Genomic DNA, 26,991 nt, shown 5'->3' on the forward strand with positions numbered 1-26,991 from the left:
GAAGCCACAGCCCTCAATTTGCAAGACCTGAGCAAGGCTGTCAAAGATAGGACATTTTGGAGGACATTGATTCATAGGGTCGCCATGAGTCGGAAGCGACTTGACGGCACTTAACACACACACATTATTCAGAACTGGTGCAAGACCTTGTAACACCTGTTTACTGGAGGCAACAGTGAGTTTTGGTATATATACCTCATATAAATATTTCTTTTTCAACTACTTCCAACTCTCTGAAAAACGTAGTGCCCCCTTCCAGCCTAGCGTATCACAATGTTCAGTTTTACCAGTGAATTGGAATGTTGAATTAAAGTTTAGAACAGCATTGGCCCATACTGTAATGTATCATCATTACCCACAGTGTCATAGTAACTATGACTAAATTAGCTACACGAAACCCATATTATGCAGTTTAAATAATAAATAATATATCCTTCAAAATGCTGCCAGCAGGTCTCTTAATGAGAATTTGGTTCTGTAAGATCAATTGGTTCCAGGCCTGGATTTTATTTTTTTATATAGTCTGAGAACTGAAAAAACATCATGTTTCTCTCAAAAAAAAAATTATACCCCCCCCCCCCAGGCCACCACATTTCTAGTAAGGCAACAAGAAAACAACAAATCCAATGACTATGCCTCTGGGATAGAACATGGGTCAAATACATTTTCTACTCTGGAGAATAATATGTATATAGCAAGGAAGAGAACTGATAGGAAATCTGTAAATATTTACTAAGTATGGGTCCATGATTAAATTCTAGACATAGTATTCTGTGTTTCCTGTTTCCCTAACTGGAAAATTCTAGCAGCAATTGGGAAATGTAGCTGTGCGGTCCTGCAGGGAAAGAGGTATTCCCATAGGCCAGCTTCTAAGGTGCAAGGAGTCCAACAAGCAAGATAATAGGAATCTAATGTTTGTGGTGATTACTTCCTCAGTACTACAAGATTCTCAGTCTTTTACAATATTAACCTACTTGTCTTATAGTGAATAAAAAAATGAACAGCAAAAATAAGACTTAAGTTCTGAAACCATGTGTACATTTTTCAGTGTAATTGTTTATACACACACACACACACACGACAAATCATCATAATTCTTAGAAAATGAGTAGCTTCTAGGATATTAGCATCCACCACTCATGTGGAGGAGTGGGGAATCAAACCCGGTTCTCAAGATCAGAGTCGACTGCTCTAAACTACTGCTCTTAACCACTTCGCCACGCTGGTTCTCCATAGATAAATATGTCAGATGTAACCAGTCCTAGAAGCTACTCATTTTCTAAGAATTCTGATGATTTGTCATATATATAATGGGTTTTATGTGCCCCAATTTTTAAACCCCATTTAACTAAAACAAAACAACACTCAGTTCCAATAATGATGCATGATTTACTAAGGCAGTAAAAGTTAAAGAAACCACAACCCAGTGCAGAATCTCAGAGGATATTCCGCATTAAAGTTAAAAGGAAATGTGATTAGCCCTCAGTGCTTTATCAACAATTTTGCAACAGTTGTTTGCTCTGCATTGCTTTCTCCAAAAGGCATTGATTGTACTTTATTAGCACTTCCCTTTTCACAAAAAGGATATAAAAAATGAAAAAGGAAGGAGTCATGATGAGATTCAATCTTAGGCAGATGGCTGAGAGCTGCAAAGCAAATTTTCCTCTGGCAGTAAATGGCAGAGGAAGCCCACGGTGTGCGGCTGTTGGAGAAGAGGTCCTGTTTGAAATGAACAGATTAATTGGCCACGTAATGATGTATAAAACAGCCCTGGGTTAACTCAGGAATACTTAAGGATATGTAATGCAAAATTCAAGCCAATTTAGCATCTATTATATGTTCACAGGAGTGATGGGCGAATATGAGCCAAAAATAGAAGTGCAGTTCCCAGAAATGGTTCCATCTGCAAAAGGAACAATGGTGAGACTGGAGTGCTTTGCACTTGGAAAGTAAGTTTTTGCCTTTCACTTGTTTGGCTGAAGCAAAGTTTTGCAAGAAACTAATGTTGTATAATGGTTAAAATATTAGGTACAGATTAGGGGGGAATGGTCACTGAGTAATGTTGGGCCAGTCATGTTCCCTGAAGCCTAACTTACCTCACAGGATTTCTGCGAGGGGGAAAATGGGATAACCAGGCCTAGGGTTGCCAGCTCCAGGTTGAGAAACTCCTGAAGATTTGGGAGTGGAGCCTGGGAAGGGTTGGATTTGGGGAGGGACCTCAGGAGGACATAATGCCACAGAGTCCACCCTCCAAAGAAACCATTTTCTCCTGGGGAACTAAACTCTGTAGTCTGGAGATCAGTTGTAATTCCAGGAGATCCCCAATCCTCACCTGGAGGTTGGCAACCCTAGTAACATATCCTTAACTCCCTGGAGGAAGAGTAGGGTATGTGAAGCATATCTGAATCCATCATCGTCCTTTTATCTTTCACACACCATCCAGTTCCAATTCTGCTACTGTTGACTTCCAATACATGACTTCCACAAACATGTAAGTTTGGTGGACTGATTGCTTTTTCTGTAATCGCTTGCTAGGCAAATTTCCATGTCTACTGTTCCACAGGGGCAGATCAGTTTACTTAGTAATTCTGTGGTGTGCTTAGTAAGGAAAGTTATTGATACAGTTTGCTGCCCAGTGTGATGCATGCCAGGATAAAACGCACCAGTGAGAGGTTGATGATAAATTATTGCTGGAAGAAATTTGAAATAAATATATTTACCCCAAAGGAATTAACTTTGGTTCAAATCAAGGAAAGGATGTCCATATGCCAAGGCCTCAGTTGCCAAGTCTATCAAACCTTTACTTAGGGAGTAATTTTGCTTAAATGCTTTTTAAAAATTAAATTGACTTTAAAAGAAGTGCTAGGAGAAAGAAGAAAAAGGCTGGCATGGAGAGCAATAAAGAAACTCAGTGTAAAATGGTCTATGTAGTTGACATGTTTCTTATTGTAAAGAAATGCTCCTTTGTTCAGGACACCACAGCCCCACTTAGAATTGCCTTAGGAAATATGGTGTCTCAATGGCGCTATAGTGAATGAGCTCCACCAACAGTGTCTGAGGAGATTGTACCGGCAATAATTTTAAAAGGCTCCGATTTGGAAAACTGAAGATGCAGATTATGAGTTTCAAGCCTGTTTTATCGAGAAAATGTGCTTGCATAAAGTCATAATTTTTTGAGTAATGTAGAGAAACAAGACTCTTGCCGAGAAATAGAATTCTGGGTTTTATTATATCAGGCTTCCAAATAGCTACTTGCCTGGCTCTGTTGTGGACAAATAGCCAGGGAAGCTTTACCAAAGTTGTGATGGGTTTTGTTTTGTTTTTTTAGTTCCCCCCATTTTTTTTGTCATTAGTAGGCTCATCACTATGATAGGGAATGTGGGGGATCACAAACTAGTACATTTGCGACAGGCTAGTACTTTTCGCGGATGTTCCTGCAGCACTTTATGACGTGTTTTAATTAAGGAGAGAGAGCGTGTGTGGATTTATGACTATGTCTACCTGTGTATACCTGTGTGTGCATTTGTAAAATCCACCTAAAAGAATGTTGCCCTTTATCAGACTGTTTTCTCTCTTGTTGTTGTTGTTGTGGATAAACAGCCCAGTTCCTACAATCAGCTGGAAGAGAGCAGATGGAAAACAAATCCCCAGAAAAGCTCGGAGGCACAAATCAAGCAGTATTCTTGAAATCCCAAACTTTCAGCAGGAAGACGCCGGCCTGTACGAGTGTGTGGCTGAAAATGTGAGAGGCAGGAATGTGGCCAGAGGCCAGCTGACATTTTACGGTATCCCGATTATTTACTCACCTGTTTTTCATTATAGCTGAGGCCAAAACGCGGTCAGCGCTTTGTTGCGTTGTCAGTGTTGATTTTTCTCCTTAAATTTTGCCTTGCAAATAAGGACTGCTCTGCAAGTGTAATTTTATATAAAATAAAATAAAAACCCCTCTGAGGCGGGCTTATTGATTGCAGCTGCAATGTGAGGGAGAAATGAAAATGTGATGTTGGAAGAAGGAGATCAGTTTGGCAACATGGAAAAAGTGGGTTGTGAAGCAATTGATATCTTTCTCCTACATCTGGCCACAAACTGTGTGCTCTTGGATTAATTGTGTTTGTTTTGGCCTGTGTTTTATTTATACAGCTATTTGCTTCCTTCATTACTAGAATTTTAAGTTCTGATTAACTTCTTGCATGATCAGGACTCTTTTTTTTTATCAGTATCCACTTTATAGGCTGCAGGGAAGCAAGGTTTATTTTTTTATCTTTACTTTCTTTGCTGCATTTGCTCCTCCATTTTTGACGTTTAACTAAAGTCTTATTCTAATCTGTACTGAAAGCCATACCTCTGAATATACCTTTGTGTTTCTGTATTAGTGAGGATTTCCACCACCCACTTCTGATTCACACTTCTGATATGTTTTTCCCCATATAAAAGCAAATATGAAAGCAACTCACCTAGCGTAGGATCAACAGGAAGATATTAGAGGCAAACAGCAGTAGGCTGGCTCCATTGCAGAAGGCTAGGGAACTGCTGAACAGATATGTTTATGCAGGGGGTCGGGAAATTCTGATGTTATGAGAATCCTGGCTTGTGCAGCTCCTGATGGTTGTTTAACAAGGACATGATTTGAAGAGCAATTCAATTTGCATCTGAAATCTTTGCTGATAATATTGTGTTAGGGGAGGGAAGTCGGCATGGTATAGCCCAATCTCATCAAATCTTGTAAGCCACACAGGGTCAGTACTTGGATGGGAGACCACCAAGGAAGACTCTACGGAGCAAGGCGATGACAAACCAACACTGCTTCTCACTTGCCTTGAAAGCCCCTTGCTGTGGGATTGCAATTAGTCGACAGTGACTTGCCTGCACTTTACACACACGCACAATATTGTGTTGAATAGCAGATTAGTTGCAATGTCATTTTATTTGTTTGTTTGTTTGTTTATTTGACTTATAACCCGCCCTCCCCAGCAAGCTGGCTCAGGGCGGGAAACATCATTTTAAAATACAACAACCAATATAAATATCCATGATAAAACCAACAATAAAATTCTAAAACCTAACACAATGGCGCACCAGGTTTAAAACTGTAAGGACCGTACAGGTGGCAACCCTTCACTTGTGTTGTTCCCACTCAAGGGGGAGAAGGGGCAGGGGAGGCCAGTAAGATGGTATAGATAATATAAGCTGATATAGGCAGCTGTCCTCAATTGTAGGCCTGGTGGAAAAGCTCTGTCTTGCAGGCCCTGTGGAAGACATTCAGATCCCGCAGGGCCCTGATGTTACTAGGCAGAGCAATCCACCAGGCTGGAGCCAGGGCCGAGAAAGCCCTGGCTCTTGTCGAGGACAGCCGCACGCTCTTAGGGCCAGGGACCACCAGTACATTTTCATCAGATGATCTTAGTGTCCTTCGGAGGGGTATACCAGGAGTCCTACTTATGGTCCTACTTCAAGGGACTCTTTGAATGGGCTGTAATATCCTCCATGGTCATCGGGAATTCTAGATGCTGTAATGTTCCCAGAAGTCACCAAAGAGCCACTTGGTCTTACTCTCAGCTGTATGACATTGCTGTCTATACAGAAGTGGGCTATCCCCAGCAATGCTTACAAGGGAGGTCTTAGCTGTAGGGCACCGGGAAACTGAAGCCCTGACCACTGTGCAGCTGCTGTGGTTGCTGATGCACTGTCAGCCACCGCTACCATGAGTTTAGAAGAGGCAGTGAGGGATGGAGTACAGATGCCATGAGGATGCCCTACTCACTGCTTCCCTTTCTGAAGACTAAAGAAAGGGATGGAGGAGGGACTGGTCCCAACCACCATGCAGCATGGCCTCGGCTGCCCTGCCTGCCCTCCGCAACCCCTCGCCTGCACACCCAGTCCCCCTCGCATGCCAGGCTGCCTCTGCATGTGTGAGAAAGCAGCCTGTTCATCAAGGGTAGGGGCTGTGGTTCAGTGGTAGAGCATCTGCTGGGCATGCAGAAGGTCCCAGGTTCAACCCACAGCATCTCTAGTTAAAGGGACTAGGCAGGTAGGTGATGTGAAAGACCCCCTGCCTGAGACCCTGGACAGCCAATACTGACTTTGATGGAGCAAGGGTCTGATTCATTATAAGGCAGCTTCATGTGTTCGTGTGCTTCTTCTTGTTTGTGGCCCAGGCAACAGCTGCCGTCCTCCTCCAGCTGTCTGTCATGCTGGGTTGAAACAGCAATTTCTGCTAAGCCCCCTTAGCTCCTTGTCCTCCTTTATAGTTGGCACTTCAGGGCAAGAAAGGAAGGTGTGCTCAAGCCAGAGCAGGAGCGACTCGCTGTCTCCTCCTCCTCGCCTTCCTCCTTCGTTGCCTCCTTTGCAGCTGCTCCGATTTTGTGTCTCAGCCCCTTCTGAAGTTATCGCCTTTCCCAAGCGTTTCTACAATGACGGGAGAACTAAAATGAAGTTGGAGGATGAGTTTGCCATTAGGGGCAGCCGTAGTTTGGGGAAATGAATAAATTGTAAACATTCTTTCTCCCTATCGCTGCTGCAAAATTCAGTTTCATAGCCCTCTCCAAGACAGCCTGGATGTCCTTCCCATCTCCCTGCGTCTCAGGAAAACTTGCCATGCAAATTTTGCAGTTTCCAAACTATCCATGACTGCCAAATTCCTCTGTGCAACAGAGAAGTTATTTTCAGTCTCCCCACCCTGTACTTTCCTAAGACAGGTAGGAATCTCTGTCTATGTGCGTATGCTTACTGGCTTTATGCGGAATGTGTTTGAAAGGATTGGTTTTCCTTTGAAGTATCAATATACAAGGTAAGCTGGAAGTTGCTAATCAGAATTTTGTTTTAAACTTTGACATTAGCCTAGCTTGTTGCGCTAATAAATACAGATATTATTTTATTCTGGCTGTGTTTAGGAGGAAAACACCTTGCTTAAAGATGTTGAAGTTAGGAGGATTGGGGACTTCTGTTTTAGCACTGGACATCTCAGAATGCTAGGTTCTTGGTGTGTTCTTTACTCAGTTGGATCTGAATGCTTATTCGTGATGATTGCATTGGAGATCAGATTAGATTTTATTCCAGATCCCAGTAATAAAGAATTGCTGTAGTGGCTCGGATCAAGGGCTGCCTAATCCAGCATTGACTTTTCTGTTAGATACACTTGGAAAGTTTTGAAGCAGGCCTAATATTGTGATTTCTCTGGCATCTTTTCTTGGTTCTAGTACATCCATTTTGATATGAAGCAACCAGAATTGTGAAAAATATGGGTAACCAAAACTGTTAAAGTTTACTTCAGAATTGACTATCTTCCTTGTTCAGCTTCCCATGCCTCCCTTATTTTTTTTCCTGTCATCTATTTGCTTTCTTTGGTGCTACACACAAATATTATTCTCTTTCTTCTTAATGCACACATACCACATACACACCTGCTTCAGTGCTGACCTGTGGAAGAGTCACATGAACACACATGAAGCTGCCTTATACTGAATCAGACCCTTGGTCCATCCAAGTCAGTATTGTCTACTCAGACCAGCAGCAGCTCTCCAGGGTCTCAGGTAGAGGTCTTTCACATTACCTACTTGTTTAGTCCCTTTAACTGGAGATGCCGGGGATTGAACCTGGGACCTTCTGCATATTAAGCAGATGCTCTTACCACTGAGCTACAGCAGGGAGATGGGAAGGACGTCCAGGCTGTTAACAACAGACAAACTCTGATTGCTTCTGGCAGCTTGCCAATTCATATATTTGTTTCATTTATACCCCCCACCTTTATCCCCACTGGGAGCCCAAAGTGGCTTATATTGGTCTTTTCTCCTCCATTTTAACCTCACAACAATCCTTTGAGGTAGGTTAGACTGAGAGTATGTGACTGGCCCAAGATCACCCAACCAGTTCCCATGGCAGAGTGTGGATTTGAACCTGGGTCTCCCATATCCTAGTCTGACACTAACCACAACGCCACACTGGCTTTCAGGCTCATGGTGTGGTGTCATGGGTCTGCCTGCCGACGCCTCTTCAGATGAAGAAGAGACGGAGGAAGCTGGCCCCAGCCCTTGGATGCTGCAGGAAGACCCACCAGACAAGGAGGAGACTTCATCATGTGCAGAGGGAGAGTCTCTGGCTGAGGCCAGTCTGCCGCACCCTCAGTCCCGCATCCTAGGACCAGAAGCAGAAGCCCCACAGCTGCCAGCTGCACCCCTGTGGTTGCCAGAGCCCTTGCAATGCCAGAGAAGGTGGGCCCAAAGAGAGGTGTAGGACTGGCCCCATGGAGTGTGAGGTCAGCACCAGTCAACCTTTGCCTGTGAGCTTGAGTTACCATTGATGAGTTGCCCCTACCCCTGAATGACTCAGCAGGGTTTTCAAATAAAAGCAGCCAGAAAAAGGCAATCCAGTACGGAAGCAACTTGTCCACAACCTTTGAGTGCCTGCCATTAGTTCTTGCCTTGTTCTGAACCTTGGCGTGTTCATCCGCCTGGACCATGATCTGACCTGTAACTTTTGGATTCGTTCCACTGGTTTTGATGCTTGGACTGAATACCTGTGCTTTGACCACCTGGACTGTGTTTTGACTACACTCTTTATCTCTTGCCTGAACCTGGACATGTGGTATAAACACATGAACACATGAAGCTGCCTCATACTGAATCAGACCTTTGGTCCATTGAAGTCAGTATTACCTACTCAGACTGACAGCGACTCTTCAGGATCTCAGGAAGAGGTTTTTCACCTCACCTACTTTCCTAGTCCCTTTAACTGGAGATGCCGGGGATTGAACTTGGGACCGTCTGCGTGGCAAGCAGTTTCTCTGCCACTGAGCCACAGACCCTCCCCTGTTTGGCAGATTGGAGATGCTGCTGCATTCACTTATTGTCCACTGGGTACACCAAATGCATATTGCATCTTATACTGAGAATTGTCTCTAGAGTGCTTGAAGCTTGTCTGGTGGAAATAAAGGTGAAGTGGAAGTAAGCATCCTTGACTTTTTACCCAGGGCCCCAGAATTACTAAGGCCAGCCATGAGTATCTGTGACATCCTGACCAAGTATACCTATTCCAACATATCAAGAAATGAAGATGATGATGAAGAAGAAGAGTTGGTTTTTATATGCTGACTTTCTCTACCACTTAAGGGAGACTCAAACCAGCTTACAATCACCTTCCCTTCCCCTCCCCACAACAGACACCCTGTGAGGTGGGTGGGGCTGAGAGAGCTCTAACAGAGCTTTGACCAAGGTCACCCAACTGGGTTTGTGTGTAGGAGTGGGGAAACAAATCCAGTTCACCAGATTGGCCTCCGCTGCTCATGTAGAGCAGTGGGGAATCAAACCCGGTTCTCCAGATCAGACTCCACCGCTCCAAACCACCGCTCTCAACCATTACACCATGCTGGCTCACCATTTAGTAAATTAAAAGGTTGGTCTTCCGCTTTCTGGGTTCTATTCCTGATCATTGCTGCTCATGGATATGAATGCAGTAAAGCAGCCACACACCTCAGGCTTTGGAGCAAGAGACTGCAGTACCATCTAGCCTGAAGAAGCTTAGCAGGTCATTTCCCTCACTTCCTTGGGGCAATAGACACACTGACCAAATGGCAGAATTGGCCTGTGGATTTTATTTCTTCTCCTTTCCATGCCTCAGCATAAAAGTGTCGGCCCTTCATTTAGCTTGGGATCTTATTGTCCACTTCAAACCGATAAGCCTGTGTTATTCTAAAATCATATTAATGCATTCATAACAACTGATGCTTCTACAACTTCTTTTAGAAAGCTACCAATGACTTATGAGATTTTTAAAAACCTTCAGAGAGCCAAGAGAGAGGAAGAAACACATTGTCATGGGATTGTTTTTCAACAAAAAGAAATACTTTACACTGCAATGCAGATTAATATTAGCAGCAAGCAACACTTGCGGCAACTACTCATGCCATTCATCATGTCACTGGCTTGGAACATGCTAAACTGTATCATGTAAATCAGGCACAGCTTTTTCTTCATCTGTTCCTTCCCTTATTCTTGGTGACTTTAACATTCATATTGATTCCTCTTCTGATTTCTCTATTCAGTGCTTTCTTTCTCCTCTTGATTACTTTACTCTCACTTCTGATCTAATGCATACATATAGTCATTTCATCTTGATGCTCTCTGTCTCTCTCTCTAACTCCCCAATTAACTAGCATTGTCAGGGGTACCTTGAAGGATTGAGCCATGGGGCTCTCCCTGAGACTGGAAGAACTGTCACGGGGATTGTCTTCAAGAGAGAAGGTGTGATTGGCCTACTTAAGGTCAACAAGGTTGACAGCTGAAACAGAAACACTAGCGGAGGCAAAGAAACCTGAACTGTTTTGCATAAGGAGTGAAGAGGAGGAGTAATGTGACAGTAACCACACCCTAAACGAGTCTGAGACAAGAACCAGAAAGTAACAGCACTATAGGGTAATAGGAGTCCCGTCCCCCCCACCCCGCCAAAACATCCTTGGTAGTGCCACCTTGGTCAGGCTTCCATGGTCCACTAGCAGAGGAGGGACTTTTGAGGCACTGCATTCTGTCTTGGACCAATGTCTTTACTATCCGATGGATAAAAGAACCTAAAATTTGATCCAGACTAGAGGAAAATAAAATTAGGAAGCAATTCAGCTGTCCTACAAGTGGTGAATTTGTCCTATCGGTTAACAAGCCCCACAGAAACCTGCAACTATATTTCAAAACTCACGGGAGAGCTGTAGCCAGGAGTGCCTTTTGCCATTGATATTCTGTGTGGAGGATCTTCTTCCTTATGGACAGGTCAGACCTTCTTCAGTGATCCATGCTTCATTAACCTCTGGGCTGAACTACCCTCCCCCCCGACAGTTCAGCAATTTCAGCAGGTACAACTGGGATTACCTGTTTGATATCTGGTCCCTGATGCATTAAGCTGTTTAGCCAGTTCTCCAACACTCACAGTGGTTTCCATTTTGTTTCTGAGGGTTTTTTTAAAAATCGTTTTAGAACATTTAATCTCACTTTCCCTAAAGTGCTCAGTGCTGCTAATGAAACCAACTGTACAAGCATCATTAGAATATCAACAAAAATTATACCACATAAAATTATTTTTAAAAGACGTAGTAGTTTTTATATTTTATTGTAGATATGTAAATGGCTCTATACAACTAATCGGTTTTATAAACCAAGTAAGAGAATTTACCGCACTGTGTATATTAAAACTGTATTAAATGCCTAAGTGAGTTTCAAAAAGCTTATTAACTCATAGTAGTTCCTTTATCTTATAAAAGAAGTTTTAGTGTTTGCTTAGTGGTATCCTCACTGGTACAATTTTTCTATATTAATGCATGATTAGTAGTGGCCTGTCCCTTGAATAATTTTGTTTGACTGCCATTAAAATTTGAAATGCCCATTTGTTTTGAAAACATCTACTTAGAAAATGGCCTCTGAGATTCATACAAAACATCCTTTCCAAAACTGTCAATGTGAAAATAGCTTGTCAAATATAGCTTAGATGAGGAGCGAAAACAGTGGTAACTTCTCTCTTTTTTAAAAAAAAAATGTGGGAAATAGTACATCTTTATTGAGATAAAACTGCAATGCTGGCATTGCCTTTTTCATGTTGTTTCCAGCAGGTCAAAAGTTCACATCCAAGGGAAGGAGCACTCCAACATATTTGATATGGAAAATCAAACTTGTCACTTACTTGCAGCCTTTCTCTGTGAAATGTTCTATCACAGTGTATGCCCTGGAGATTAAAATCTGGCTCTTGCAGTGTTACTCTTTTAAACTAAGTTATCTGCCTCTATGAACAGTGGGGGGTGGGGGGGAGAAGGGAATGAAGATGGAATTCAAATTTGCTTGCGTGCTTCTAATAAAGGAGGCGATCCAAAGAGATAAGGGAAATCCTTCGGGTGGACTTTGAATTAAACCCGAAATTCATGCTTTTAGGATTCACACCGACCCAGATACAGACCGTGCATAAGGAAGTATTCCAATATTCAGTGACTGCGGCGAGAGTTTTATATGCAAGAAACTGGAAAAATGAGAAAACCCAAAAAATATCTGAATGGATTACAAAAATGATGGCGTATGCCACGATGGCAAGACTGACAAACTTAATCCACGGCACACAATTGGAGGAGCAGTAACAAAAATGGCAATCATTCTACGAAAAATATGGATGAGAACTGATCCAGGGGATAATCAGACCTCAACGCCAGTGCACTGAAGACACCACCCGGGGCACAGTGGAAAGAACCAGCGATCCTTACTATGAGATGGACCACACATCTATTATAGAAAGATAGCATCTCAGAACAAGAACCTAGTAAAGAGCTGCGTAGGTCTACATATAGCACCACCAAGTGCAAAACCAGACAGGGGTTGAAGGTCCACAACACAAGTACCATTCCCCTACTCCCCATGCTTTACCCCTCACCCTCACCCCCCCACATCTCCAAAAAGACCAACTGTTATAACAATAACAATGACAACCAAATCAGAAATGTAGACAGGTTTTGACGGGCACTGACACACAACGAATTGTACAACCTTCCCCATCTTTCCATTCCCCTTTTTCCTTTCCTGTACCCCTCTAAAATTAATAAAACTATTTTTAAAAAAGGAGGCAATCCTCTTGCTGTCGGCCATTTGATTCAACATTTGGGAAATTTAAGAGTTGTATTTATTGGTGCTGTGCTGATCCCTAGTTTTACACAGTGGCACCTGGTTGGCCACTGTGTGAACAGACTGCTGGATTTGATGGACCTTGGCCTGATCCAGCATGGCTTTTCTTATGTTCTTATGTTCTTAAAAGCATCTGCAGTAACATCAGTGGTATCAAAATGTACGTGTTCAACGTACTTAAACAGGTTAATTCGATTATGGTTCCGTTGGTTTCTCCTTCCGCTTCTGTTGTATATGGATACAGTTTGGCAATCCAAAAAGAAGATTTGGATGAAGTATTTTATTTATTTATTTAGTATCCTGCTTTTCTCCTCATGAAAAGTAAAATAGGCCTCCTTATGAGTCTTACAACGCTCTAGAGCTAATGCGAAACGAGCTTATCCCGACCTTGAAAAACAGCATCAGAACAACTGTCGTTTGAAGAGCTGCAATTGAAAAAAAAGAAGATAGTCCAAGATCAGAATGAAGAGAATGAGCTGATTTAGACATCACACAGGTCATCGCTGCTGTGGTGTTAACCCTGTGCATGATAAGAGTGTGTGAATGGTGGGGTGAATCTTCCTTACCTTTCTGCACAGGCGTATATAAACTGACACCATATGAAGCAATCCAAAATCAGCAACGGGATGCTTTCGGTATCTTTATGTTGATGGTGGACCAACTGCGTGAGTGATATTCTCTGACGTTCCTGTATTACGTCCGTGGGTTCCAGCACTTGTCCATTTAGTCAATGTGTCTTCGCTATTTTCACTGGAGATGTGCTAAAAGAATATAGGTCCTAAATAATAAATGCCAGATAACAGCATAGGTAGACCTAAAATTAATGTGATTTTTATGTATTTTCACACCAGCTGAAATCACAGTAGATTGGTACTTGTGCTCTTTAGATTACTTACATTCCCCTTGTTTGTTAAGGTTGCATAGAATTTTTGTTTCCCTGTTGTGTATATTGAACAACTCTGGGCACGTGAATGATAGGCGTATGCTTTGTTAGTGTCTGAAAGTCATTCTACTGAGGAGGAAATGTGTATGTTTTTAGTGTTCTGTTCACATTCAAGGACATCCAGTTGTCATGGTTCCTTCATAAACAAACACTGCTACTATTGTACATTTATCAATAGAGCCAGTGTGGCATGAGAGCCAGCATTGTGTAGTGGTTAAGATCAGTGAACTCTAATTTGGAGAACCGGGTTTGATTCCCCACTCCTCCACATGAAGCCTACTGGGTGACCTTGGGCGAGTCACAATTCTCTCAGATCTCTCTCAGCCCCACCGACCTCACAAGGTGTCTGTTGTGGGGAGGGGAAAGGAAGGTGATTGTAAGACACCTTGAGACTCCTTAATGGTAGAGAAAAGTGGGGTATAAAAACCAACTCTTCTTCTTCTTGAGATCCCTAGTTCCTCAGAGAAATACAGTTCCAGGGTTCTCTGGAAAAACAAGCATTTAACCACATCTTGTTTAGATTTCATCTGGATGTGCCCAATTAAGCACATATTTAAGCAAGTAAGTACATTCCCTAAACACAGTAGAACAAACCTAACCTGAACTTGTCTGTTTCCTGATACATATAACATATGCAAAAAAATGCTTATTGTTATTGTTTTCTTATGACTAGATCTGAACTTCTTACAAATGCTTTTCAAAAATATCACAAATATGTGATGTGGCCTTTAATTCCTAAATATGCATGTGCGTAGAGGGAAGGTGTTTGAAGGCTAAATGCATACAGACAACATATAGTCTTCCTTATAAAAGTGGTATTTGTCCTCATTGCAGCTCCTCCCAACTGGGTTCAGAAAATAAGTGATGCTCATGTGACTATAGAGGAAAACATCTTTTGGGAATGTAAGGCAAATGGAAGACCGAAGCCTTCTTACAGCTGGCTGAAGGATGGTGAACCACTCATCCCTCAGGTACAAACATTATTGGTGTCCTTTTGTGCTCTGAGTTTGGGGACTCCCTTGAAAAGATCATTTTGATGTGATGACCTTTTTTCATGCCTGTATAGTTTGTTGATGCTGAAAGAGAAATGCATGCGACCATGTGGCCTTAAAAACTCCATCTGTCCCAGAGCAGACTTCCTTCCCTGCTGAGAGAATGTCACAGTCACCTTGAGCTTTCCTTGTAGTTAAAAAACAATGACACTTCAAGCCACATTTTTCAAAGGCAGGAATTACCCTTAGGCACCTAATTCCTAACCAACTTTCAATGAGAGCTAGGCATTTAAGTGCCATTTTCTGCCTTTGACAATCATTCACTTGAATCAAGTGGAATTTAGAAGCTCTAGGACTCGTTTCCAAGGGATATTTGCTATGTGAAAAGGGATACAAAAATGGATGCATGCTTTTCACTCCTCATAGCTCTGCAGGGAAAAAAAACCAATGTAGTTTTGTGACAAAATCACGTAGATTCAGTGAGAAGTCAAAATGACAATGTAGTTATTTAGGCTATAAAATGTTTTTTTCTCTATTCTGTTTTTGAGATCCAGCGTGGTGTATGGTTAAAGTGTTGGGAGTAGGACCTGTGAAACCCAGGTTCAAATCCCCACTCACGCCATGGAAGCTTGCTGGGTGACCTTGGGCCAGTCACGCACTCTCAGCCCTGACCCTGGCTAGTATTTGGATGGGAGACCTCCAAGGAATACCAAGGTCGTGGCACAGAGGCAGGCAGTGGCAAACCACCTTCCTAAATGTCTCTTGCCTTCAAAACCCTTTGCAAAAAAGAAATGTTTAATTGAGCTTTACAGGATTTGAAACCTCTGGTCTGTAAAAACAGCCCTTTTCCTCTTCTTCAGGCCTGCGTTGACATTGGCAATGAAGGAGTTGATCTCCCATTAGCAGTGGCAGAATAAACTGTTTAAAGATTAATTATCTATAGAAAGTCAGGAAATATCTTCTCGATGCCCCTTCTATTCCATGTCACACCAAGGGGATCCTTGATTTCCTTAATTATGTAGCCAAATTAAGCAAATCACTCCAACTCCCTTATCAGAGAGACTGTATTTCCCCCCTTCATGCTGACATAGAAGACTGTTTTGCCCACATTTGATAACTGTCTAGCAAAGATTGCGCAAACGGTAATTGCAACCCTGCATTTAAGAAGTCAGTTTTTTAAAAAATATATTAGTTATTTGTTTGGTTGTTAAAATACAGGGAAGCACATCTTTTATTACTCATGCTAATTTTACTTCTTTCATGCAGGTCAGTAGCCAGATGTACTTGAATTTGAATCTGATTAGACCAAAGTAAAGGGGTGTTAAATTATTTGCATTTACTTTTTGCGGATTTTTTAAAAATTCTGGTACAGGAGAACTGCATGCAGTTTCACGACACTATTAAAAGTGATAATGGTTCCCCTTATACTTCAAGGAGATGCAGACTAATAGTTCTGCCTTTCTAAAGGTTCTGAAGAGCTTTCCTGGATGTGATAGGCCATGGTACACTCCAGAATAAGAAGTAGTTTTAGATTCAAGTTTATCTGCTTGAAGAGGCTATTAATCTAAACGGTTCAAATATTCAATCAATGATAAGTCACGAGAGAGAAAAAGAGAGAGGGAACGGAACGCTCCTGTTCAAAGGGCATTTACCAACTGTAATATTGGTTTTTCCATTTAGCGTTTAACATGATATAAATTTAGTTGGCAGACAAATAGATTGCATCATGTGAATTATTCATAAATTTGCCTGTTCCATCTTCGATTTTCCCTCTGCCATATTATAATAATGAGGCAATTCTAGCAAGGGATAAATTTTGAAGTTGAATTTCCTTTATTTATGTACATTGTATTTTTTGCAGGAAAGAGTTCAGATAGAGCATGGATCCCTCACTATAACCAACGTGAACCTATCAGACACTGGCATGTATCAATGCGTGGCAGAAAACAGACATGGGGTCATCTATGCCAGCGCCGAACTGAGTGTAATCGGTGGGCTCCTTTTCCTTAACAAATACTGAAAATATATATATATACTGTTTGCCTAATTAGCTTTGCTAGTTTTACAGGAATTCATAAATAATACTTTGCAGTTCCTGCATTGTTGGGGCTGTCCACAAATATGAAGAAGTCCTTATACCTGTTATTAACTTGACACATTTCGGGGGGGGGGGTTTCATGCAGTGCTAGTAGAGTTTTTGTTATGGGGATCCTTTTATAAGTTCTTGAAGTTTAATATCTTGTTCCACAAACAAGGCAGTTCTTGGGGAAAGCGCAGCACCTGCATTAGCAAAGACATGATTGTTGCATCTCTTCCCTCCTGCTTTGGCTGTTTTGGCCTTTGTATGGATGGGTAGAATGAAGGCAGGCTTTGGTGGCTGCATGCTTCCCAGCTGTGTCCCTGCAGTGGAGGAGTTCCCCCCCCTCTTTTTTAAACAGAGATCGTGGTTTTTAAAAGCTTGTTTCAAACTGTCTGTATCCCCTCAGCAAGAATCTCCAAGGCTCTCTTTGATTATGGAGCATGGAATTGTATGGAATCAAGTAAAAGAGATAGCACTATCCTTAAAAAAAATATTGATTTTTTAAATATGGGATACAGAAATTAAAGAGGGGATTTTAGGGGGGGGGGAACAAAAGGGAAAAAATCATAAACATAAGCAAGGTAAAACAACTACCTGAAGCATTATTATTGGAATCCCTGCTATTTTTACTACTAGGATATTTTCTATTAATGTTAAAAATTATTAAAAGGTAAGGTAAAGGTCTCCTGTGCAAGCACCGGGTCATTCCTGACCCATGGGGTGACGTCACATCCCGACGTTTTCTAGGAAAACTTTGTTTACAGGGTGGTTTGCCAGTGCCTTCTCCAGTCATCTTCCCTTTACCCCCAGCAAGCTGGGTACACATTTGACCAACCTCGGAAGGATGGAAGGCTGAGTCAACCTTGAGCCGGCTACCTGAAACCAACTTCTGTTGGGATCGAACTCAGGTCATGAGCAGAGCTTTGACTGCAGTACTGCAGCTTACCACTCTGCACCACAGGACTCTTTAAAAAAAAATTATTACTAAACAAAAATATAAATTCCACCTTTTTATACCATTTAATGTATTCGTTTGAACTTTAAATACAACATAATGTTGTTATTTAAAAAAAAACAGTCCTACCTTTCAGCATCTGCATTTATACCTAACTATAACAAGAAGCTACTGTTGAATATGTCTCATACATTATTTCAATTCAAATACATGTCTTGGCTCACTTTATATATCCTCCAAAAGAGACAGCAATTTCCTTTTCATTCTTCCATAGCCAAGTAATTGATAGTGAACAGTAGGTCGTTCTTTAATGGTCATTAATGGCTCGTCATTTGTCCTTATTTAATAAAGCACTGTGAAAAGTGCATACACCATAATTACTGGGTGGAGGGATACATTAATTGTTTGTGCGGTTTAAATTTCATGTAGACGGAAAGGGCCAAAGCAGACAAGATGTGATAGGTCCATGACCAGGTCTGTCAACATCTTTTCCTTCATTGCAGCCATGCGGGACTGTTCATTTGATCCAGAATATAGCACTGGAAAAGAGCTGTATCACTCTATTCCTTTTGCTATTATCTTGAGCTAAATTCCATTTCCTGTCAAGATGGTATTTGTTCCTTGGGGGAAATGTAGGAACCATACAGGTACCTGGCTCTTTTTCTCCTCCAGTAGAGTTAATACTGATTTGGGGAGGGAATTTAGATTAGAGGAACAATGTGCAAACAGAAAAACAGAACACTCCCTCTTTTAATTCTTTAATCCAGCATGGTGTAGTGGTTAAGAGCAATAGTTTGGAGCAGTGGACTCTAATCTGGAGAACCAGGTTTGATTCTCCACTCCTCCATATGAGCGGTGGACACTAATCTGGTGAACCGAGTTGGTTTCCCCACACCTCCACATGAAGCCAGCTGGGTGACCTTGGGCTAGTCACAACTCTCTCAGAGCTCTCTCAGCCCCACCTCCCTCTCAGGGTGTCTGTTGTGGGGAGAGGAAAGGAAGGCAATTGTAAGCCAGTTTGATTCTTCCTTATGTGGTAGAGAAAGTTGGCATATAAAAACCAACTCTTCTTCTCTGATCAGATAAGTCACACTGAAGTGATGACAAAGGTGTTTTCCACATGGAGAAAGGTCTGTGTGGTTTCTCCATTGTTGTTTCTGCTGTAGATACAACACAGCAGCAACAGGGCTTCCATATGGCAGGTTTCTCTACATTTTTCCTGCCCCAGTCCTCCTGCAGCAGCAATTCTCCCATCAGCAATTGAATGCCATTACATTAGCCAAGACTAGCCCAAGCTCATCAGAGCTTGGACCCTTACCAGGGTCAGCCCTGGCTAGTATTTGGATGGGAGACCACCAATGAAGTCCAGGTTTGCTATGCAGAGGAAGGCAATGGCAAACCACCTTGGCTCCTTTCTTGCCTAAAAACCCCTTGACAGGACAGCACTTAATTATGACTATACTGCTATAATAATCTGTCACTGTTCTCTCCGTTCCCAGCTTTCATATAGAAAAGTAAGTTCCTAGCCCCTCTCATTGTAGAGATATAAAGAGAAAGCCATATCTCTGCAACAAAATGGGCTACAGGTTTTCCTTGGGGGGGGGGAAAGTTGGGAACTCAGAGAACCAGACAAATTCTTATAATTTAGCTAACAATATTCATCTGCCAATTTTTAAAAAATGCTCTGATGCAAGGAAGGTTTCTGTGGGGGGACTGGGGAGGAGAAAATGACACCGATGTGGCTAGGACCGGGAAGATCTGGACTTTCCCTTCCACATGGATGCCACCCTGGCTTTGCTTTAATCTATACTAAAATATCATTGCAAAACAGGTTTGGAAAAGATCACAGGAAGGAGAGGAGACACCTGGGAAATTCATGGAAGCACAATGATGCTGTGGAGAAGGGGGGGCTGTTTCTTAAGGGCATCCAAGCTGGGGCATACAACCTATGCATAAGTGACTCCAGTTACAGATCTTTGTATTCAGTTTATTTTGGCCCAGACATTGTCTAGTTTCGGGAACTGGCATTAGAAAGTTGGTGAGGACTGTTAGAATGCTACTGTATTTCTTGAGGACTGACGTCGCTTTAGGACTAGCAATGCTGGAATATTCACTTGTTCGGTTCCTACTTGCTCAGCATGTATATTGATAAATAAACTGATATTACAAAATACTTGAAGTGTCCAATGCTCTCTCCTCACAAAGAAACAGGCCTTGTTAAACTGTCCTTACAGTTGAGCAAACTAGGGAGCTGTAGCGGCTTAGGAGGCTGCCTAATGGCGGCCCCAGGCCAGCGCCGTGACACCCCAGGAACGCCTCCCAGGATGCTGTGACGCCCCGGGAATGCCTCCCGGGAAGCCGCTGCTGCCTTTGCCGGCGTCTGGACGCCACCAGAAAGCTCCGTCGGCGTCCGGGCCCAGCGCTGCCACGGCAGCGACCAGCGTCCGGACCTGCATGCCGGCGCTGGGGCCACAAACACCAGCATACACCACCCAGACCCTGGCACTGTGGGCCCTTGTGTCGGTGCAGGTCTTCACCGGCCTCCAAAGGGCTTTCGTCCTGGCCACCGGCGTGGCTCAGGAATGCGCCTTGAGTCTGCACTATTGTCTTTGAATTGAGACTTTCTGCAGTGTTTCCTAAATATGGATAGGTTCTACATTTGCTGATCATGTGTATATGGCATGTAATCAATTTACAAACATTTCTACCACAAGCTGTGGCGATAGCTACTTTCTTCAGTATATTTTAAGGATTAGACAAATTTCTGAAGGATAAGATCAGTGGTTTTCAGCCATGATAGCTAAATGGAATGTCTTTGTTCAGAAGCTGTATGTTTCGACTTTCAATAGACTGGAGATGAATAGCAGGTGTTCAACTTCCAGCATCATTCTTAGCTTGTGAACTTCTCATGGATATTTATATGGCCACTGTTGGTATCGGAAGGTTAGACTAGACAGAGTTTGATTTCGGAAAGTAAACAGCCTTTTTGTAACCTGCTTTGGGTTCATCTAAAATGTGGTGTATACTTTTAATTAATAAATAAAACAAAACAAAAAAGGAGACCAAGGTACAGTTCACTTCCAACCACCTGTTTGCACATGGTACCCAAGTATTCGATCTCTTCCATCAACTCTCAAAGATAGGACATTTTGGAGGACTTTCATTCATAGGGTCGCCATGAGTCAGAAGCGACTTGACGGCACTTAACACACACACACACACATCAACTCTCTTTATACTTTTTCATTTAAACACCTCTAAATATTCCCTGCAATAAACACAGATCTTGGAATTTCAACAATTCTCTTTTCTTTCAGTTCCCTCCAGCTCAGTGAAAAAAAATATAAGCAATGGGTCAGATCCATGGCTGCAAGGATTGTGGGTCTTCCCATTTCCCTCTCCACTCTGATTTTCAGATAGTTTATTCCTGAAGTTGTGGGACTTGTGTTGACTACCAGCTGGGTAGGTTGGGGGGCTGCAGTGGGGAGGGAAAAGTGTGGAAGTCTCCCTCTCCTCTTTCTACCATCAGCAGGGCTTCTTTGCCCCACGGCTTTTAGAATATACAAACAAAATTTCTGTGTAACATCTCATAGTGATGGCTTCATAAATTGTTGCCGGCATTGTATCTTCAGATCAAAATATAAAGCTACCTAAAAAGGCAGTGGTGGAACAGAACTAGTGCTCCCCTCCTTGCTTCCAGGAGTGGGGGCAGCGTGGTGTAGTGGTTAAGAGTGGTGATTTGGAGCAGTGGACTCTGATCTGGAGAACAGGGTTTGATTCCCCACTCCTCCACATGAGTGGCAGAGGCTAATCTGGTGAACCAGGTTGGTTTCCCCACTCCTACACACGAAGCCAGCTGGGTGACTGGGCAAGTTACAGCTCTGTTAGAGCTCTCTCAGCCCCACCTACCTCACAGGGTGTCTGTTGTGGGAAGTGAAGGTGATTGTAAGCTGGTTTGAGTCTCCCTTAAGTGGTAGAGAAAGAGGGCATATAAAAACCAACTCTTTTTCTTCCTACACCATCTCTCTGCTGCTACCCAAAGCTTCCAAAAACACTGTTTTGTTTACTTGTACTGCAGTAAGAAGCCTTTTATGTGTAACAAATATTGGAATCAATAAAGGAGTTTCATTTTCAAAAGAGAATACAATTTGCAATTAGAGAGCACTGTTTTTGATATCTTTCAAAGTGAATGTTCAGTATTATTGTTTTAATCTGTTCAGAAGATGAATGTTTGAAGTGTTTTCAGAACACCCAGTTTCTCTGTATAGGCTGTCTTTTATCAATAGAGACTTGCAGGAAAAAAACAAAAAGCACCTTATCACAGTGATGGTTTGAACAAAGAACAGTGGAGTTCAGCAATCTAAGAACCATAGTGGCAAGATGTATTAAGCATGTTGCATCTTGTATATTTTAAAAAATCCAAATAAAGCAATTGATGCAGCTTGAGAATACTTGGCAACTACTGTTGAATTCTCCCCTACAGTATATACAAATTACAATATAACAGTAAGGTCTTCTTTATTTTACATTGGATTTATGAGAGAACATGTAAAGGATTTTACTGATCCTAGAGTTCTTGACTACCTTAGAATGGGCTAATGTAACTAAAACACTTTTGTTTTTACATGCTGAGAGAAGAAATTTGGCCTTCTCTCTGTTTTTCATACCCATGAAGAAAGGCACTACTTGTGAATGCTGCTGCTAAGGGCTTAAGAAGACAAAGATGATGGGAGATCTGTGGTTGGGTCTTTCCAGGGGGTTTTTTAACTGGAAATTGTTGCTGTTCAGGGGGTCTATTTTAGTGTAACACATGAACACCTGAAATTACCTTATACTGAATCAGGCCACTGGTCCATCAAAATCAGTACTGTTGACTCAAACTGCCAGTGGCTGTCCAGGGTATCAGGTAGAGGTCTTTAGTATCACCCACTACCTGATCCTCTGAACTGGAGATGCCAGGACTTGAACCTGGGACCTTCTGCATGCTGAGCAGATGTTCTGCCTCTGGGCTACTGTCCTTCCCCTAACCTGCCTCACAGGGTTGTAGTGAGGATAAACTGGAGGAAGGAGTATGATGCTGTATGCCAGTTTGAGTCCCTACTTGAAAGAAAAGTGGGGGTATAAATATAAAAAAGGAAATTTAATCTGTGCAGGACAGAGGAGCTACGTGCAGTCCTATGCAGAGTTAACCCCTTCCAAGTCCATTGACTATGTTTAAGATTGTACTGTGGACCAGCTAACCTAGTAACATCTATTGTCTCTGACAGTGGCTTTCCAAGGTCTCAGGCAGAGATTTTTTCCTTCCCTTACTCTTTCTGCCTGAGATTCCTTTTACCTGGAGATACAGTAGGAGCTGAGCATGGGACCTTCTGCATGCAAAACATTTCTCCCACTGAACTATTGACCCAAGCACTTTAATTCAAGTTTACTATAAATAGTATAACTACAGTTAATGTTCCTATGACAATGCTTATATCTATGCTTTTACTGGAGATTTTCATATAATACAATTAGAAATCCACATAAAAGAAAATTTCTTTCTACAACACAATAAATTGGCACTTGATAAGAGCCATGTGCTGAGCATATGTAAACAAGAGTACAGGCTTTTCTAAAATCGGATTACTCCATAGAATATAACAGAGAACATATGAACATAAGAAAAGCCATGCTGGATCAGACCAAGGCCCATCACGTCCAGCAGTCTGTTCATACAGTGGCCAACCAGGTGCCTCTAGGAAGCCCACAAACAGAACTGCAGCATCATTATCCTGCCGGTGTTCCACAGCACCTAATAGGCATGCTCCTCTGATCCTGGAGAGAATAGGTATGCATCACAACTAGTGTCCATTTTTACTAGTAGCCATGTATAGCCCTCTCCTCCATGAACATGTCCACTCCCCTCTTAAAGCATTCCAAGTTGGCAGCCATCACCACATCCTGGGGCAGGGAGTTCCATAATTTAACTATGCATTGTATGAAGAAATACTTCCCTTTTTCTTTTAGAATCTTTCACCCTCCAGCTTCAGTAGATGACTCTGCGTTCTAGTATTATGAGAGAGGGAAAAAGCTTCTCCCTGTCCACTCTCTCCATACCATGCATAATTTTATAGACCTCTGTCATGTCTCCCCTTAACCACCTTCTTTCCAAGCTAAACAGCCCTAAGTATTTTAACCGCTCCTCATAGGGCAGTTGCTCTAGTCCCCTGATCATTTTGGTTGCTCTTTTCTGTCGGGCATCATGAGTCTTGAATCTAGAGCCAGGAGCCACCAGCTTTACAACCATCAGAACTGGCTGCTTTCAAGGATCAATGGTGGATCACCCCCCTTCGCACCAGAGCACCATCCTCAAGATGGCCAACAGAAGAACAATTCTGTGGATTGATCCAGTGAGAATTGCAGAGAACAATTGACTGAATGAGAAAGCTACTGCTTTTAGGCTGAGACTTCTATTCTGAGCAACATTTCTGTAATGTGAATACTGTGCTGTGTTGATTCTGATCCTTTAACCTCATACCTGGTCACTTGGCCTCATACCTGGCCACCTGATGTAGTAAGGAAACAGATCAACAAAGCCAGAATGATACCAAGGAATAACCTACTACAAGATATGACAAACAAAACAACAGCAGAACACTACTGGTGATCACATACAGCTCTCAGCTGAAACCGGTTCAATGCATCATTATCAACCTACAATCTATGCTGGACAATGATTAAAGGGAGAACCCTTTAATCTTCCTGGTCATTCCATTGCTGACCTAAGAGTGGCAGTCCTCAAACAGAGAAGCTTCAAGGGGAGATGACAACGTGAATTTACTCAACTTGAGTTCATTCAGGTTCAGAACAATGGACCCCTCTAGGGCTGAATAGGGACATAGGATTCTTAGCTCGCTACAGATGCTAATTTTCTGCCCCCAAGCATTTCCCCTCTTCTCTAATAAAGCTGATTACTATGTGCATTGTACCTCTGCATCCTGAGTTTCTTCTTTGCAACATCCCTCCCACCTTCTGACTGAGATATAAGGACTCAGAGATCTCCATTCCTACCTGTATCTCACAAAGGGAACTTTGACTCTCAGAACTCATACCCCAAAATTTTGTTGGTCTCAAAGGTGCTACTGGACTCGAATCTGACTGTTCTACTGCAGACCAACACAGCTACCCTCTGAAACTGGTCACTTGTAGACTTTGATCTTCTGCCTGATCTTGACCATGCTCCCACTTGGACTTTCTCTCCATGGATCCTGAACACTGACCTTTCCTGACACTGATTCTGCAGTACTGTACAACTTCTGGCACTCCGTCTTGACTTTGTATGCTCAACGCCTGACACATACTGTCTTCTTGCAAGATTCTTACATCCTTTTTTGTGTGTGTTCTTTATCTGAACTCAGTACTGGCTAAAGATTGAAGTCTTTGCTGAATGACTGTTCAAAACATGTTTAGGAAGAATGCATATGACAAGAATGCTCAGTCCTACACCTGCATCTGCAGCTGGTTGGGGAACAGACATCTTCCTCAGTGTTCTTATCATTGTTTTTCTTATCTGTCAGTGACAGTTCTGCCTTTGCGTTTGCTGCAGAAGTTCTTCTTGCTTGTCTCTTTGAGTATCGTCATAATCAAAGAGCAAGGATGCTGAAACCCTGTTTGCTTTGACATTAAGTTTGCCCGTAAGTAAGGAAGTAAGTAAGGAAGTAAGTAAGTAAGTAAATATTTATTACGGTCCTAGACCAGAATGCTATTATAAAGATAGAATTAAAAGTGTAACATAGGTTGTAAATATACATATCATATCTTCAATCAAACTCCATATGATTGATAATCGTTTGCCATCACTAAATATAGAATAAAATATAGAACAGAGGAAGATGAGTAAAAGAAGATAATCTAATAGTATCTGCTTATAATCCTTGAACCTGTGTAGACAAAGATTTTGTGATCTTTAAGACCAGCCAGCCAAATTTTGCCGCCTTAAAAGTCATCTCCTCATTCTTACCTGATAGCATACTATAAAGGTAAAACATTCTATTCCTCCCTAGAGAGCCCTTCATTATAGGAACCATCAAAGTATCCCGAATATGTCTGTAGATTTTACACTCAAAAACAACACGTGCTAAAGATTCAGCATGCCCCTCTTTACATAAACATTCACATTCTTCGAGAGGAAATCTCTTTAGCCAACCATAACACGTTGTAAGAAGAGCTCTGTGATTACATTCCTTCCTTCCGTTGATCTCTCATATACATATGGATAAGTGATTTAAAAAGGGCTGGATGCTTCTGTTCTCTATTTAACATAGGGAGAATGAATATGCAATCCTGAGCCTTGGGTTATTCCCTCAGCTGGCACTGGAGGTGAAACCAAAGCCACAGGGAGCAATAGGTCTATCGGTAGATTCAAGTGTTTATCTTTATGTTGAAATATCATGGCACTAAAAGTTAATGTATATGGAAGTTACCACAATGCTCATTTGTATTAGGCTTCCAATAAGGTGAAAGTGAAGCGCTGGGCCAAAAGTTCCCTTTTAGGTCTGACTGCTTTTAATACCTCAAATCAGTAGTGGACCTTCTTCTTTAACAACAACAAAAAAAGGTTTAAATCTGCCAGAATATATGGTTCATATTTTCCATATGAAGTGTCAGCTGGGAATCATCCTAAGGATTTTCTGTACAAACACTGCCCATGCCCTATAATATCGGCATACCTCGTTTTACTGCGCTTCACAGATATTGCGGGGTTTTTTTTACAAATTGAAGGTTTGTGGCGATCCTGCGTCAAGTGAGTCTATTGGCACCATTTTTCCAAAAGCATGCGCTCACTTTCAGCGCATTCCTTAGAAGCGGCGGCAGCCGCACCCAAAGGCATTTGGAGGCCGGCGCCGGCCTCTGCCAGCGCGAGGGCCCACACAGCACCGGTGTCCAGGCGGGGCACGCTGGCGTTTGTCACCCCAGCGTCCCGACGGCAGCAAAGGCGACCCAGGAAGCGTTCCTGGAGCGTTACGGCACCAGCTGGGGGGCAGGGCTGCCATTAGGTGGCCTCCTAAGCCATTATGGCTGGAGAACACCCCCTTTTATTTTTGAAGAGATACGCCACCTAAGTATCTCTTGTGCAACCCTATGCGGGTTGCACAGATTTTTGGCTCCGGGCGAAGGTTTCGGCCCGGCCGAAACCTCCTTAGAAGGCAGTGCCACTGCTTTGCCTCCTAACCCCGGTGCAGGCATTACCCTCAGGAATGCACTGTTTGTGTCTTTGTGTCACATTTTTAGCAATCGAGTATTTTTAATTAATGTATGCACATTATTTTAATTAAGACACAATACTATCTCACACTTAATAGACTACAGTATAGTGTAAACATAACTTTTATATGCACTGG

General features: G+C 42.3%; 1 protein-coding gene and 1 non-coding gene across 3 annotated transcripts in view; one reads left to right on the top strand and one right to left on the bottom strand.

Moving 5' to 3' along the window:
* The window catches only part of LOC130482862 (contactin-4), a 611,972-nt gene that overhangs the window by 454,208 nt on the left and 130,773 nt on the right, over nt 1-26,991 (top strand). For both annotated transcript variants that reach the window (XM_056855739.1, XM_056855747.1), the window contains exons 8-11: nt 1,847-1,949; nt 3,601-3,785; nt 14,419-14,555; nt 16,438-16,567. In XM_056855739.1, coding sequence (XP_056711717.1) covers nt 1,847-1,949; nt 3,601-3,785; nt 14,419-14,555; nt 16,438-16,567 — 555 coding nt within the window. The remainder of the gene's footprint in view (nt 1-1,846; nt 1,950-3,600; nt 3,786-14,418; nt 14,556-16,437; nt 16,568-26,991) is intronic.
* Nucleotides 7,572-7,641, bottom strand: TRNAI-AAU (transfer RNA isoleucine (anticodon AAU)). Its single transcript has one exon. It is a non-coding gene; the product is annotated as a tRNA-Ile (tRNA).

This window comes from Euleptes europaea, chromosome 1, assembly GCF_029931775.1.
Source record: "Euleptes europaea isolate rEulEur1 chromosome 1, rEulEur1.hap1, whole genome shotgun sequence".
Lineage (NCBI taxonomy): Eukaryota > Metazoa > Chordata > Lepidosauria > Squamata > Sphaerodactylidae > Euleptes > Euleptes europaea.